At 41.7% G+C, this 15,935-nt stretch overlaps 1 protein-coding gene across 2 annotated transcripts in view; it reads right to left on the bottom strand.

The window, feature by feature from the left end:
* Positions 1–287: 287 nt before the first annotated feature.
* SLC36A4 (solute carrier family 36 member 4) overlaps positions 288–15,935 on the bottom strand; it is a 115,425-nt gene continuing 99,777 nt past the window's right edge. For both annotated transcript variants that reach the window (XM_072993573.2, XM_072993574.2), the window contains exon 11: positions 288–4,916. In XM_072993573.2, the coding sequence (XP_072849674.2) occupies positions 4,609–4,916 (308 nt within the window). In that variant the 3' untranslated portion in view covers positions 288–4,608. The remainder of the gene's footprint in view (positions 4,917–15,935) is intronic.

Genomic DNA, 15,935 nt, shown 5'->3' with positions numbered 1-15,935 from the left:
CACCTTAATCTAAGTCTCCCCAGTTGGCACGTTCTTCTACTAGCGCACCTCCCCGTGAGGTACACCTAGAAGATTACCTACGCGCCTCAGACTGTCCCTGACTAGACCCCCCTTGCTCTGGGCACACTTGCCAAGGCCTTGCTGGACCGCTGGACAACTGGACCAGTCGTATCCCACACGCTGGACACCAATCAATGTGACAAACCCAGACCTACTGGGATATGTCACACAGTTACACTAAGCTGCCACCAACCATTCCCTGTAAGAAGTCACACAGACCAGGGATGGATTTTTAAACAATAAAAAGAATAAGGTTTATTTTAAATACACACAGGGAAAAATAAACAATCAGGTGAATAACATAAAGTAACGTGGCTTATTCTCACTCATACAAGCATACAGTTTGGTTCACCCAGAACCCTTAACTTGAAGCACAGACCCTGAACCTATCAGTTCTGGCTACCCAACAGACACCTGAACCTATCAGGTTGGTACTCTGACACACAGCAGTACCCTGTCTGACACACAGACTCCCACAACAGCTTCTTCTTCCCAGCTGCTGCTTCGTCACAACCCAGTGTCTCTCAGCATCTCTCAGTGTCTCTCAGCGTCTCTCACTCACCACACAGGCACCACATATATATACAGTACAGCCCCTCCTCCTGATGTCCCGCCTTCCACTCCCCATAGGATGGAACTTTCCCTCCAAACCCATGACAGACAGGTAACATTGTGCTGAAGGGAAGTTAATAATCAGTAAACAACCCAGTCTTTCTCCCCCCCCCAATTTTTAGATGCAGCCAACAAATAAGCTACATTAAACGTGCCCAGCACAAAACCTGATTAAATATACATTCACATATTATGTATAAACATGTGTCAATCCTATTCTAAGCATCACTAAAGTAAAAAATGCCACTGGAATAGATGCTCACTCTGTTGCCCTTTAAATATATATCCCTGCTTCCACCTCAACAGTTGTTCATTAATTCCAGATGTCTTCATCTAATCTCATTTACATACATTTTACAAACCAACAGCATCACTAGTTAATCTTTAATAACATTTTAAAATCTTTGGCAAGCACTGCATGGAACTCTATTTTGTAGGGAATGAACAGTTCATTTTTTAACATGCTAGCCTGGACATCTTCTCCTATAATATTTTCTATTTCACATTTTTTTAAGTCAAGTGAACCCAAGCGTCCAATGCAAGAAGGACATCCAGTGCTCTGAGTAATAGCTTTTCCAACTCCCAGAGGAGTGCTGTCAACAGAAAGGCATTGCACATGTGCAAATATGGTCTGAATCAGCCACTGAGAAATAATAAGTTCCTACACAGTAGGAATACACTGGGAAACATACTGTGCGAATCACGCACAGGACGACTACTCAAGACACCATACCGTTTCGCGTTAAGTCCCATTTGTTCAACATTTCCAAACATGCTCAGTGAGAATGAAATATGATGACTTCACATGCAGGTGGGCACAAGACAAAAATGAGGAAGAGCCATCTAAAGTGTTGAGATGACCAGAGGAATGCATATAACCTTGGTTGCTGCAGCGCTCTGTGTCACAACATTTTTTGCCAAGTTTTTCAGAGCCGGGGATAGGAATGCACAATTCATCCCAATTCTGGATGCAGCAGCCCCAACATCTACATGAGGGAGGAGATGGTAGGCGTGGCACAGTGGTTAAAACTGCTGTGCTGCAGCCAAAACTGTGCTCACGACCTGGGGTTCAATCCCAGGTAGCAGCTCAAGGTTGACTCAGCCTTCTATCCTTCCGAGGTTGGTAAAATGAGTACCCAGCTTGCTGGGGGTCGGGGCAATGTGTAGCCTGCATAATTAACTTGTAAACCGCCCATAGAGTGCTTGAAGCACTATGGGGCGGTATATAAGCAGCACACTTTTTTTTTGCTTTTTCAGGGATTCCTCTTCCATTATGGTTGTTGTTTTGCTTACAAAAGGCACTTAAAAGCTTGAGAAGTGTGACGTTATAAAGTACAGCACCGTCTCAGGCTTGCCATTGCTTTATGGGGGCCCAAGGCTACCACTGGCCAAGAATCAATCCTCGGATGCTGTCAAAGACTCCAGGTGTGATTCATGGGATGGAGAACAGATGATCTGAGCTGACTTGGCAGTTTGTATACTCGAGACAATCAGAGAAAGAGAGAGCTGCAAAACCACAAGAGGGGCAGAAATGACAGACATTGTTGCCTGCACTAGACATATTTGGTTTTATTATTAAACTGCACCCAGAACATTCATGCTCAGGGTTAAGCTAGACGCGATGGCAGCAGAACCTTGTATCTGAACACTAACTTGCAGCAAAGCAGGTGGAAAACAAAAGGAGAATCTCGGATTGACGTATCAGCATGGATACATGGAAGAAAAGTGCAAATCTGGCCCAAGGTCTGTTGCTGACTTCTGCTCATTTCCTAGGTTCATAGGGGGGGAAAGGCTACTCCTGGCTTTTGGCTGTGAGCTACAGCTCAGACTTAAATCATGCTTTATGTGATGACTGCAGACTGAGGTGCAAAAACACAAAGTCCTGCCTCATCACATCTGATGTGGTTCTTAACACAAAGGGAACAGCAACAGACATTTCCATCAACTTGGAAGAGGGTCATTTTTTTTTTGCAAACAAAATATTTTTCGCATCATGCATGTCAAGTGGCAAATAAGCTCAAGCTACGTTTTACAAATTAATGAACAGAAGAGTGTTGGGGTGAGGAAGAGGAAGTTAAAATGATGCTTAATGTATTCATCACACAGTGATGTGTACATAATATATACATATATGCATAACAATAAAATTAGTGCTAGTCTTATGGATGCATAGGCTCGTTCCAATAAAAGTACAGAGTGTTCATGATTAATTTTTATATACAGCAAAGAAACACGGTGGCCAACATCCATTAATTGAACAGGCAACACATTGTGGTCAAGAGATGGACACAAAGACTTCCCATGCAGGTAGTGTGAATACCAAAACCATTTGCAACTTAACACACAGAGATTCACATACCTGTACTTCCCACTCATTTTTTAAAAAAAGGAATGATGGCCAAGTGGCCTTGTTGGTGATTCACATATGCACAAATTCAATGGTGTAACTCATTGTAATGAATTGCCACTAACTAGTGAGGTTCCATGGACACTACAAGATGTGTACCTGTCATACAATTGGCTACATACCTCACAACGCAATCAGTGCCAGTATATGCAGATAGGAAAAGAAGGTGGAGATTCCAAAAGAAAATACTCACCAGCCCTTAGTGTGATAACAAAAAATGACATTCCGTCCCAGTTTCAAAAAACATCATGTATGACCAAGTCTGTGAAGGCAAGAGGAGAAGGGGACGACAGAGGACGAGATGGCTGGGCAGTGTCACCGAAGCGACCAACATGGATTTGACCCAACTCTGGGAGGCAGTGGAAGACAGGAGGGCCTGGCGTGCTCTGGTCCATGGGGTCACGAAGAGTCGGACAAGACTTAACGACTAAACAACAACAAATGACTATGTCAAGATAAAACCCATAAAGCCTTCCAATTCAGAGACGGAAGATTGTTTTTTGGTGTCAATTCCCAACATCTACACACTACACAAAAGTGTTTTCTTTTAAAAGCAGATGAAAAAACAAGAATTCTGACATGTGACCTCCATTAAAATTGAAATTCTGCACAAATATAAACTGTTCCAAAGTACTGTACAAATATTGCTCTAGAAAGTTATATAATTCTATACATTCTACACAGAACATAGAGGTGTTCTAAGTAGAAAAATACAGTGCTTCGATGTTTTGTAGAGTTGCAGTTATATATAACAGGGTGGGGAGCTTAAAAAGCAGATGTGGCCATTAATCAACATGGCTCAGCTCTGCTAAAAAAAGAACTAAGCAAATGCTTCAAGATCTCTTCACAACAGAGGTCATTTTTGCTGTTTTGTATCATGCAAAGAGACCACAGTGAAATTGTTAACACATTCAGTCTTTCTCCCATTACCTCCTGGTCTGGAAGCTGTGTGAAGTCAATTACATGTCACCTTAGGGACAGCTAATCATATTGGAAGGAGGAGCTGTAGGGAGTTCCTTCTTCCAATAAGAAATGGGCATCTGTAGCAGAAACCACTGAGAGGTCCTTACAGCCCAGCCTCATAGAAACAAACGAGGATTTGTACAAAAAGGACATTCGGGGGTTTTTTAAAGAAAAGTCTTGCTGGTCTCTGTAGGGTAAACGAGGAGAAGGCTCTTTATAGCAGTGACACAAGACACTACTAGAAAGGTGGAAGGAGAACATCGCTACAGTTTGTGTTGGACAAGCACGATGTCAGAGAGGATTCTACTTTTTGGTTCCATTTGTAAATAAATACACACAAAGCCATCAGATTTGGAAAGAGTATTCTTCATGAGCTGGAGCAGTGAAGAAATCCCATGGAAAGGAAAGAATGAGAAGAACATGGTCAGAGAGGCTTGGACAGGAGAAAGTTCTCAGGAATTCATTCAAAGTTGTCCCGGCTCTAGCCTTCACATGTGGAATTTGTCGCCTTTGGTTCTCATATATCTCAATAATGACAAAATCAGAAGAGTTATGGTGTTCCAACATTAATTGGCACCTGTGGTCAATTGTGAAGAATTGAAACAATTGATTGAGGCGTCCGTGACATTAACAGGAACCCGGGAAGCAGGACAAATAATCTCTACAACCGTCACATATGTACCAGTGAGGAAACCAATCACTCCAAGGAAAGCTATAGAAACATCTTTGAAAATGATCCACGGACTTTGTTTCTCGTCATAAAAAGTGAAGATCTCGACCAACGGTGGCAAGATCAAGGCCAAAGTGCTGCTGCTTACGGCTCCGACAAATGAAATCACGATGTCCAGACGAGGGATCGAAATGGCTAGAGCACCTGCAATGACAGAGTTAGGAGAGAAGACTGGTTATGTTTGTTTTTAGAAATATGATATGGACAAGAAGTGAAGTGGCTGAAATGGAATGAGTTGTACAACTCTTGGAGTGGGAGGGGTTTGTTGGTCTGAGAAAGCACAGCTAACTCACTGGACGTAAACAAGTGGGCCACGTCCTTCAACTACAAAACAGATCACACTGCAAAAGGAGACACGGAACAATTCCAGAAATGGAGTAAAATGCGAAAGGAGATGTGAAACCAGCCACTTTTATTTGTACAGTAGGACCCCAGTATCCATGGGATCCATATCCACTGATTCACCTATCCATGAACTGAAAATATTAAAAATTTTAAAAGAAAAATCCTAGAAAAATATTTTTTAAAGATGAAGTGACAAAAAGTGGCCATTAGAGGGAGCCAGAAACCATGCTTCATATAACATTTGCTATTAAAATAGCATTTGCTATAATACATGTTTTTCAGCATCCATGGGGCGGGGACTTGGAACCAATACCCCATGGATACAGGGGTCCTACATGCATTTGTTTAAAATCCCACTGGCTTTTTCAGCTCATTCCATTTCAGTATCTATCTGGTTGGGAGGTTTCCCTGCCTTCATATACAACAATTTCTGAGTAAATAGTAATTATTTCTCTTAAAGAACTCATATCTGCATACATTTCCCTCTGCAACCAGTACATATTTGTGTGCATTTGTCAAATATGCACAATTTTATTCATGTGCATTTTCCAAATACATTTTGCCAGCCTTGGAAATAACAAGAATTTCTGAGGCAAGAAACACTTTGTTTTGCTGCCAGTCCCTGGAGGCCCAAAGTGGATATCTCTGCAGACAAATGTGAACCTGATAAGTGTCTTTTCCCATTCCTTGGTATATTGTCAGGCATTTGAGCAGAGAAGACAAAAATCTTGTCCAATACAAAAAACCAAAACAAACTCAGAATTTCCTCCTGAGCTGAAAACAACTGAGGAATGATGCACCGGAATGACAAAGGCACTCGCATTTTTCTCTCTGGAGTGTTTTAAATTAGCTGTAGCCAAGGTTCCCTCTAAGCCGTGCTCCGTCTCCCTCCACGCAACTCTTTTCCTCCTCGGTGCAGCGAAAGTGTTCAACCCCTTTGGTTCTGGTCGCAACGGAACCCTGCACACAGGGTGGGCGGAGTCATGCACACATGCAGGGATGTTGTCACGTGCATGAAAGGCGGAGCCCCACCCAATAGAGCTGAAGATTAGAGGGTATGTTGGCTGTAGCTACAAAGAACATCACTGTTCTCAGAATCTTATGGCATGGTTTCTGTAGACTCCTCTGCCATGGAAGTTGGGGAAGATTATTGACACGTTTAAATGTGACAAAAGGATAAATTATCAACAGACCAAGGGGAATTCGGGGTGGTGGGCATCACTCTCTCACTTCAGTTCCAAGAAATGCCAGCTTTATCCCATGAGTGTTAAACCCCAAAGCAAAGAATTATCAGCATCTACAAAACAAAGCCACCTATGCTAATATACTGGTTGAAATTTTGTTCCATAACCTATGACATGTAAAGTAGATAACATCATCCCCGCAGTGGCAGTTTTTGGCAATTAAAGACTTCCTCTGCCCATCCCACAGCTCCCACAGCTTCCTGATGATGAAAGGGACTGCAGTGTAGCTGTGAGAGCCTCAGAACAGAAGTAGGAAATGTTTAATTTCTGCAAATTTAACACTACTTCAGCCAATTTGTGTATATTTGAACAGAGCCCATCTTATTCCAGATGTTCAACAACAGATCACAGTTGGTGGTGGCAGATGATAAAATAACACAGAAACCCAAATCTAGAGGGAGACTAACAATCACATCAAAATCCAAACCTTAAAAACAGTACTGAAAAAGAAGCGAGTTGCAGCATGTGAAATTTACCGTAGATATGGCCTTTCAAACACAAATATAGTAAAATATATCTTAAAATGCAAAATTATTCGATTTGGATTTCCTTTCTGCGTTGGTTCATTTTCCCCCTAACCTTTCTGAATCCATGCGACAGATACTTCTCATAAAATTGTGAGGGGAAAGAGTTCTCAGTACCAAGAGAAAGCAGTATGAGAAAAGTTACATCTTTGGACTTCAATTCCCAGAACTGCATGGCCAACATAGCAATGATTGTTTTGGTTGCGTGATTCTGGGACCTGTTCTCCATTAACGTAATTCTGCCCATCTCTGGGCCTATATAAATACCTTCAGGGCTCCACTCTGGATGTGAAGCATATTCGACCCACAACACTAGAGCTAAAAGGTTAATGGATAAACCTCTGTACGAAGAGCTAAAGGAAATCAACCCTGAGTGCTCATTGGAAGGACAGATCCTGAAGCTGAGGCTCCAGTACTTTGGCCATCTCATGAGAAGAGAAGACTCCTTGGAAAAGACTTTGATGTTGGGAAAGTGTGAAGGCAAGAGGAGAAGGGGACGACCGAGGATGAGATGGTTGGACAGTGTCATCAAAGCAACCAACATGAATTTGACACAACTCCGGGAGGCGGTGGAAGATAGGAGGGCCTGGCGTGCTCTGGTCCATGGGGTCAAGAAGAGTCGGACACGACTAAACGACTGAACAAACAAACAAACATGAAGAGCTACATACTTGAAGGTCACAATACTCAACTATCATTATTTTATAATAATAATCTTAGAACTGCAGAGCTAGAAGGGACCTGATGGATCATCAAGTCCAGCCCCATCAAGAAGCACTGTGAGGAACCAAACTCCCAACTTCCACAGCCAGATGCCTAAACCATTGAGCAATCCAGCAGTTCTAAAAAAAACCTCCTTTGCACTGCACAGCACTGAACCACTTAAACAAACCTCAAGCTGAAATATGCTTATGTTGAATAGCAAAAACGCATGTAATGATTTTGTGGAAAGCTCAAGCAATAGTGAGAGCGGCCAAATGTGGTTGGTGAAGATATTAAACATATATTTTTAACTAGCACAAATTAGCACAAATTCTGCACAACTACAACCCAGTAGGATATTCCACAAGTTATTTCAATTGCTTTGTCTGAAGTCCATGTCAAGGGACTTCAGGCATGGAGTATAAAAAGGGGGGAATTATTCACTAGCGTTTCATATTTCTTAAACGACTTGAAATGTGATGACTGAAAGCTTACATATATATGAATTTATCTGAAATGGGGAGAAAAACAGAGAGGTAGGAACAGCTTGCAAATGATACCAAATTAACTGTGTATGTCTACTAAGTTTCCAGCAATCAAAATCATAAAGATGAAGAGAGGGATCCCAGGGAGGTCACAGCTGTATGATTAAGCTTCTGTAGCAAATCTTCAAAGGGGCAAATTTAATACATGGTCTAGCTGACAGCCATTCACCAACTGTTCATATTCCTTGCTCTCAAAACATGCTGTGTGCTTAATGTATACAAAGGGGTGCTGCTAAGTATTGAGCCTTTCTCAGAATAAATTGAGCTAGGAAGCTATAAATTGCAGGGTGTATTGGCCAATTTGTCTGTATTCAATGGTGCAAAAATCAACTACCTATGATTTTAACTTATCTTTCATTTTCCGGTCCAAAGCGAACATGGCCGCACCTCCAGAAAAGTTCAATGTGGAAGAGCATAGGACCATAATCAAGTTCCTGTTTCTCCAAGGGAAAGGTGCAAAGCAGATTCATGATGAAATGTCACAAACTATGGGTGACAGTGGCCCTTCATATGCAACAGTTAAATGTTGGGTTGTCGATTTTTAAACTGGCCATTTCGGTGTAGAAAATGAGAAACTCAGTGGAAAGCCTGTTTCTGTCTCTGTGCCTGCAGATGTGAAAGCCATCCATGACATGATCATGGATGACCGCCGAATATCAGCCAAAAGTATTGCTATATATCAGAGATTATCACATGAGAGAGTTGGTGCCATTATCCACAACGACTTGGAAATGAGAAAGCTGGCAGCAAAGTGGATCCCCAAACTTTTGACAACCGAACAAAAGAGGAAACGTGTGGCGTCGTCGGTGGCTGTTTTGGAACATTTTGCAAGAAATGAGTCAGATTTCCTGGGCAAACTGGTAACTGGTGAGGAGACATGGATCTACTGTTATGATCCTGAGAGAAAGAAACCGTCTAAGGAATGGAGGCATAGTGGTTCCCCCAGGCCAAAGAAGTGCAAAGAGTGCAAAGGTCAGTGCAGAAGCAAATGGCAGCAGTTTCTTGGGATAAGAAGGGAGTTCTGCTGGTGGACTACCTCCAACAGGGTTCATCAATGCAAAATATTACTGTGCTTTATTGATAAAGTTGAGGCAAAACATCAAGGAAAAACATCGAGGAAAGCTCTCCAAAGGTGTCATCCTGTTGCATGACAACGCCTCGTCACACACTGCAGGTGAAACAATGGCAAAACTGACGCCCTTAGGCTTTCAAGTGATGCCCCATCCACCCTATTCTCCTGACCTGGCTCCTTTTGAGTATTATCTGTTCCCCTAACTCAAAAACACCTAAAGAGACAACGATTTGGGAGTGTTCTGGAGGCAATTAATGCTGCAAACGAGTGGTTACACCAGCAGTCCAAATAATTTTATTTGCAGGGACTTAAGAAGTTGCAGGACGGATATCGCAAGTGCATTGACTCCCTGGGGGATTATGTAGAATAGTGTGGCAGTAACAGCTTCCTAGCTCAGTTTTTTTTTTGGGGGGGGGAGGCTCAATACTTATCAGCACCCCCTCATAGAGTAGAAAAGGTGCACAGTAAAGGTAACAGCCTGAGTAATAACCCTGAGTGCTCACTGGAAGGACAGATCCTGAAGCTGAGGCTCCAATACTTTGGCCATCTCATGAGAAGAGAAGACTCCCTGGAAAAGCCCCTGATGTTAGGAAAGTGCGACGGCAAGAGGAGAAGGGGACGACCGAGGATGAGATGGCTGGACAGTGTCATTGAAGTGACCAACATGAATTTGACCCAACTTGGGGAGGCAGTGGAAGACAGGAGGGCCTGGCATGGTCTGGTCCATGGGGTCACAAAGAGTTGGACATGACTTAACAACTAAACAACAACAAAAGGGAACAGCAAAGAGTCTCCATAGAACTGTGGGGTGCCTTGGAAGCATAAAGAATTTGCACAATGAGCAGATCAATAAGAATGAATGGACTCTCGCTGAATGCATAAGGAATTAAAGATGAGGTAAGACAGAACCTTACTGTGAATGGATAAGGAATGTAAGATAAGGTAAGACAGAACAGATTTATCTTTACAGCTTAGAGCAAGGTAGGCAACGGCCACCCCACAGATGCATGGTACCCTCAGGGAAATTTCTGAAATGGAGGGAGGGACACCGGGGAACTTGAAACTATTCTCCTCTGTGGCTCTCTGTACATTTACTGTGTAGTAAAATAAAGGAGTTTTACCAGAATTGCAAAGCTCTGCAACAGAATGAACAGTAGAATCACAGCCTCATAATAAACACTGGCACTAAAATGGCCCAGAGCAGCTTCTTTAAGATGAACAGGGAAGATTAAACTTAATACTGGCTTTGAAACTGCATTGTTCAGCACCATGTATTCTCAGTTTTACTGTGTGGCATGGAATCATGAGCTTCGGGCTACCATAAAAAGAGAGATGCATTTGAAATGTGAATGTATTTCAAGTTACTAAAACTGTCTCAGGTTGAGAGAGTGACCGGTAAAGAACTGCTAAGATGAATGTAGCAGATACCTGGACTACTTTGGTCATGGAAGACAAAAAGTACAGACTGGAAAAATCAAGAAGAAATAATGGAGAATGGGACTTTAGCAAAGAGACGAAACAGCAATACAACATAACACAACACGTTGTTTGGCGGCTGGATCCAAGGTCACCGTAGCCATTATGAGGGTCACATTCCCAGTAGAAGGGAAAGAAGAAAGAAAAGATGAGCCTGAACATCTATATTTACTTCCACAAGGAACAAGAGCATGCTCTTGAGATACCCACTCAACCCGCTCTTGAGATACATGCTCAACCAGCATTCTTTTAGGCCATTTAAAAAGAGAAGGACTGAAATTAAGTAGAAAAGTGATTATACAAGCTATTTTAATAGGACTAATTAAGACAGGGACTTCCAGACCACAATGGGACTATGGAATGAGAACTCTCCTCTGCCTTAACATTGAGAACTGGAACAGACAGGCCTGATCTGCTCCTTAATTCTGAGAGGAGAAAATTGGAACATGGCAGAAGGGAGCACCCGGGCTTTCTTTCCTGATCTGTAGCTAACAGAAAAGAGGGAAGCAACAGCGAGATGACAGAGATTTTCAAGTGCTGATTGGATGGAACAGTCTCAGCAGGTGCTTTTCTCACTTCCCATGAGTTGCAATTCGGATTGTTTTAGGCCATAAGCACAATCATCCTTTGGAGGTCCAATTTCTCCTGCACAAAAAGCTGCCTTCTAAAGTTATGCGATTCCTGCCCTAAAGACAGGTTATCTGTAAAATATAGTTTTGTGGCTGAGTAGGAACTTTAATTTGATTCTTCCAAGTCCTAGTCCAGCATGCCAAACTATTATCTCTATTTCAACACAGAAAAGATAAGACCAGTAATTACTTCTGCATGCCCTCATGTATTAAGTTTTATTTATCAAATTTACAGCCCAGTTTCCCATTATAAACAGTGCTGAAGTTTAGAGAACAAGCTAAAATACAAACTTGCGGCTCCAAAATAAAAACAAACCAAATAGTCCTTTTAGGCCAGATGGGCGGGGTATAAATCAAATAAATAAATAAATAAATAAATAAATAAATAAATAAATAAATAAATAAATAAATAAATAAATAAATAAATAAAATTAAGAATTAAATTAACAGAGCCCATCAAAGAAAACCAATCTATTTTGTATGGTGGAGCAGACAAGAGTGTCAAGACTTCAAGTCTAGAGTTAGGGGAAGAGATTCCCCGATTAGCCACAAAACTCACCGGCTCATCTTAGACCAATAACAGTCTCTCACCCCAACCTAAATTATAGAGTTCTTGTGAGAATAATGTGGGAAGCATTGAGAACTATCTTCTGCCTTCAGCCCATGAGGATAGACATGAAGGAAATGTAACTGATTAATAAATTAAAAAATAAAAGTGGGAAACATAAAAATAGGGAAAGGTGGGATGGGTATCTTATGATGAATCTTCACCAGTAAGTACTTCAAGAGCTACAACCCAAGTTCATAAATTTTTAACATATAATTCCTTTGTTACAGCAATCTGTTTCCGGGCTCAATTTGGAATGCTGGTTTTAACCTATGAAGCCTTAAGCGGCTTGGGTCCAAGCTATCTAAAATACCATATCTCCCTGTATGAAGCTACCCAGGTATTAAGATCATCAGGAGAGGCCTTTCTCTCAATCCCATTACCCTCATAGGCATACTTGGTGGGGACACGGGAGAGGGCCTTCTCTGTTGCTGCTCCTAGACTCTAGAGCTCCCTCCCATGGGAAACCAGCCTGGGGCCATCTTTGCTGTCCTTCCATAAGAAAATACCTCTGTTCAGGCAGGCTTTTCAATGACTGGTTGACCACAGTCTCCCTCCTTCTTGGGCAATGAGCACAGGGCATCCATTACACATTTTTAACCACCTTTATTGTTTGGTAAGGTCATCTGGTATCTCCTTTATTTATTTCTATCCCACCTTCCACTCACTGGAAGGACAGATCCTGAAGCTGAGGCTCCAATAGTTTGTCCATCTCATGAGAAGAGAAGACTCCCTGGAAAAGACCCTGATGTTGGGAAAGTGTGAAGGCAAGAGGAGAAGGGGACGACCCAGGACGAGATGGTTGGACAGTGTCATCAAAGCTACCAACATGAATTTAACCCAACTCCGGGAGGCAGTAGAAGACAGGAGGGCCTGGTGTGCTCTGGTCCATGGGGTCACGAAGAGTCGGACATGAGTGAACGACTAAACAACAACATCCCACCTTCCTTCCAATAAAGGAACGCAGCTGCTGCAATCTCCTTTCTTTGAAAAAAAATAACTCCCTCTTTCTTTTGGGGAAGGCACCACATTCTCCTCCCGAATATTTGGGAGGTGGGGGAGGTTCATCCCCATGCCTCAGGGTGCAGTAGATGGGAGACGATGCTCCTGGTTCCTGCCCAGGTGGCACAATAATTCACTAGGGTTCTGGCTTGAGGGTGGAGGTATGCTAGGCTGAGCCCAAGGGTGATCACTGAACATCATGGACAAGAAAAGAGCTGGACATCTGTTTCCAAAGCCAAACCCATTTTGATTCTTCAGTGCACCACCTTCAATGGAAAGGATATCAATCAAAATTCTAAACACCCATTGGCCATGTTTATTTTACAAACTCTATCACATCTCAGACTGTAAGAAGCAGAATTTTAAAAATGAACTAGAAACCTTGTTGATTCCAAGGGTGCAGTAAAAGTGAGGCTTTGCTTGCTAATTGCTCCCAGGTTCTTGACAGTCCCACTGCTTGTTTTATGCCCTTTGTCGCAGATCTCCCTTTACTGTGAAAAAGTTCCACGCATCTTAAAATGCCCAGATGGCTCATGTATTGCAGACAGGAGAGATAATAATTCATTTGCCCCAAAAGCACAGTAGTGAATGATCAAAACGCAAAGAAGAAAAACAACTATTTAAGTTCCAAGGAGTTGGTGATTTAGTAAAGCATAACATTAGTACAATACAGCAATGGCATAATTTGTTGCCAAGAAAGTCTCAAATTGAAACCTAATTAATCAATATAGGCAAAAATCCTGTTGTGTAATTACACCCCACAGAAAGCCAATGGCATCATTTGCAGTAGCTTTTTGCAGACAATTAACAAATCCCTCTTGGATTTTGCGGCAAGCAGCTGTGCACTGGCTTGGCAGGTGCTTGAAAATCCAAGTGGGGACTCATTAATTGCCTACAAGAAGCCACTGAAAGTTATGCTGTATAAACTACAGAATTTTGGCCCTAGAGTTCAAGGATCAATCTAATTAATTTTTCCACTAACATCTGACACATTTTTTAAAAAAGGACATTAAACTTAAATTGTATATATATTAAACAATTTAAATCTCTCTCTCTCTCTCTCTCTCTCTCAGATCTGGATGTGAGTAATGCCACCCCTTTTCTTTCCTCCTTCCACAAAATAGGCTGCTTAGAAAGAAACAGGATATACACTACATATATACATATATATGTGTATGTATTTACCTGGACTCAGTGTCCCAGGAAAACCTGGGCAAAGGGCATCGGGTGCTCATTCTGATTTCGCCAAACAGCCCACAGAAGGACCAACAGAGAACAGAAGGGAGAAGAGATTCATCATCTTTGAGCTCAGAAAAGTGCAATTCACCTTGGCTAGATAGCTTAGTGGTTTAGATATCTGGCTGCGGAGCCAGAGGTTGGAAGTTCAATCCCCCACTCTGCCTCCTAGACTGAATGATCCAAAGGATCTCCAGCTATGCAGCTGTAAGATGATGATGATGATTACAAGAAATCATTGTCTTTACCCCTGTTTTCTGAAATAACTGACTTTTTATCCCTTCTTTCGCGTAAATAAAAAAAACCCCTAGGGTTGAGAGATCGCTGCCCTCATAGATATCCAAAGATCATCTGTTTCTTTTCCTTGAGAAGCAGGAGAGAAGAAAGTGAAGAAAGGAGTTTGAGGGACACACTGCACAACACAAACCCCGGCTTTCCTGTTCCAGTGAAAACAAATAGAATCCCTTAAGGCTAATGATATCAACTGCAGCCTCTTTCCTCATTATCATCTAGCAACACACAGTATCACAAGGGAGACGGAAGCAGTTCTAGCAGAACCCCATAGATTTGTTCTCCTCCACCATTTTACGACTGCATTGTTCCACATTACCACTGGAAGAACGGTAAGTTGAAACAAAATGGCTTAAAATTGCACTGTTTATCTTTCTGTTACCCAGAGAAATCACCAAGGGGATCCAAGAACTCTAAAGCCATTTATCCAAGCCTAACAACTGATCGAAATAAGATATGCTCTCTTCTCCTTACACCATCAAAATGTTAATTCTCATTTTCCTTTCCCGTATATCCCTGCATCACTGTGTCATGAAGGTCTAAGAGAAGGCAAAATGCTAAAAGAACAGAGAAAATAAAATACTACAATGGCTATAAAGTGTCACTGCTGAGCACCAAAATGAGGACAAGTGTTGGCATTTCACAGATAAATAATTACGTCAAATACTGACATATAGGGTAGAAAAGTAGAGTTCTAGAAAGTGGCCCCCAAGTTACTAGCCTTGAAGAAATTTTACTGGACTGCTTTTGACTCACAAGAGGTATTGTCTTGGCTGTAGTATCAATATCAATGGGTGTCAGTGAATCCTATTAATTATTGGGGAGAACAGTACCCAAGTCACTTGGCTGAGGAAAAAAGAATAGAACTGACTTAAAGAAGAGAAATTATACATCCTTCCCATAAAGCCACAGCTTCCCTGCTACCACCACCATCCATTTAATCTCCTAGGCCAGTTCTTCTATTGATCAATATATATATTGTATACCACTCCCCATTAGTGCTGAAGTACTACTCTGGGTGGTTTACAATAATAACCAAAACATACCAAGAAGAAACTAAAACAAATTAAAACCAGTATAGCAACTAACCAATAAAACCAGATGGCGCTAAAGCAACAGAACAAAAAAAAAAAATGGTTTTGCTCCAAATGCAAACTTTCAAAGCATTTCTCAAACTAAAATATCTAGCTGCCCATAGTTTCCAGTTGAGTGAATGTCCCATGATGTTTTGTTATGGTAGGAATTGGTTGCTGTGACCTGTACAGTTTGCAGGAGAGTAAGGCTGGGGGATGTATTTACTGTATTTATTTTAAAAGACACCTTTTCTCTAGGGCTGGGACCCAAGACAGCTTACAATATAGCTGGAAACAGTATTGCTAAGATAGAGAAAAATCACATATATTAAAAATATAATTAAATTTATTGAACTGTTAAAATGCAATTAAAGTCAAATCACTTCAAACCATCTAAAGGATATGTTGTTATTACTT

This window comes from Pogona vitticeps, chromosome 3 (genome assembly GCF_051106095.1).
Source record: "Pogona vitticeps strain Pit_001003342236 chromosome 3, PviZW2.1, whole genome shotgun sequence".
Taxonomy (NCBI): Eukaryota; Metazoa; Chordata; class Lepidosauria; order Squamata; family Agamidae; genus Pogona; species Pogona vitticeps.
This window is presented reverse-complemented; position numbering and strand designations above follow the sequence as displayed.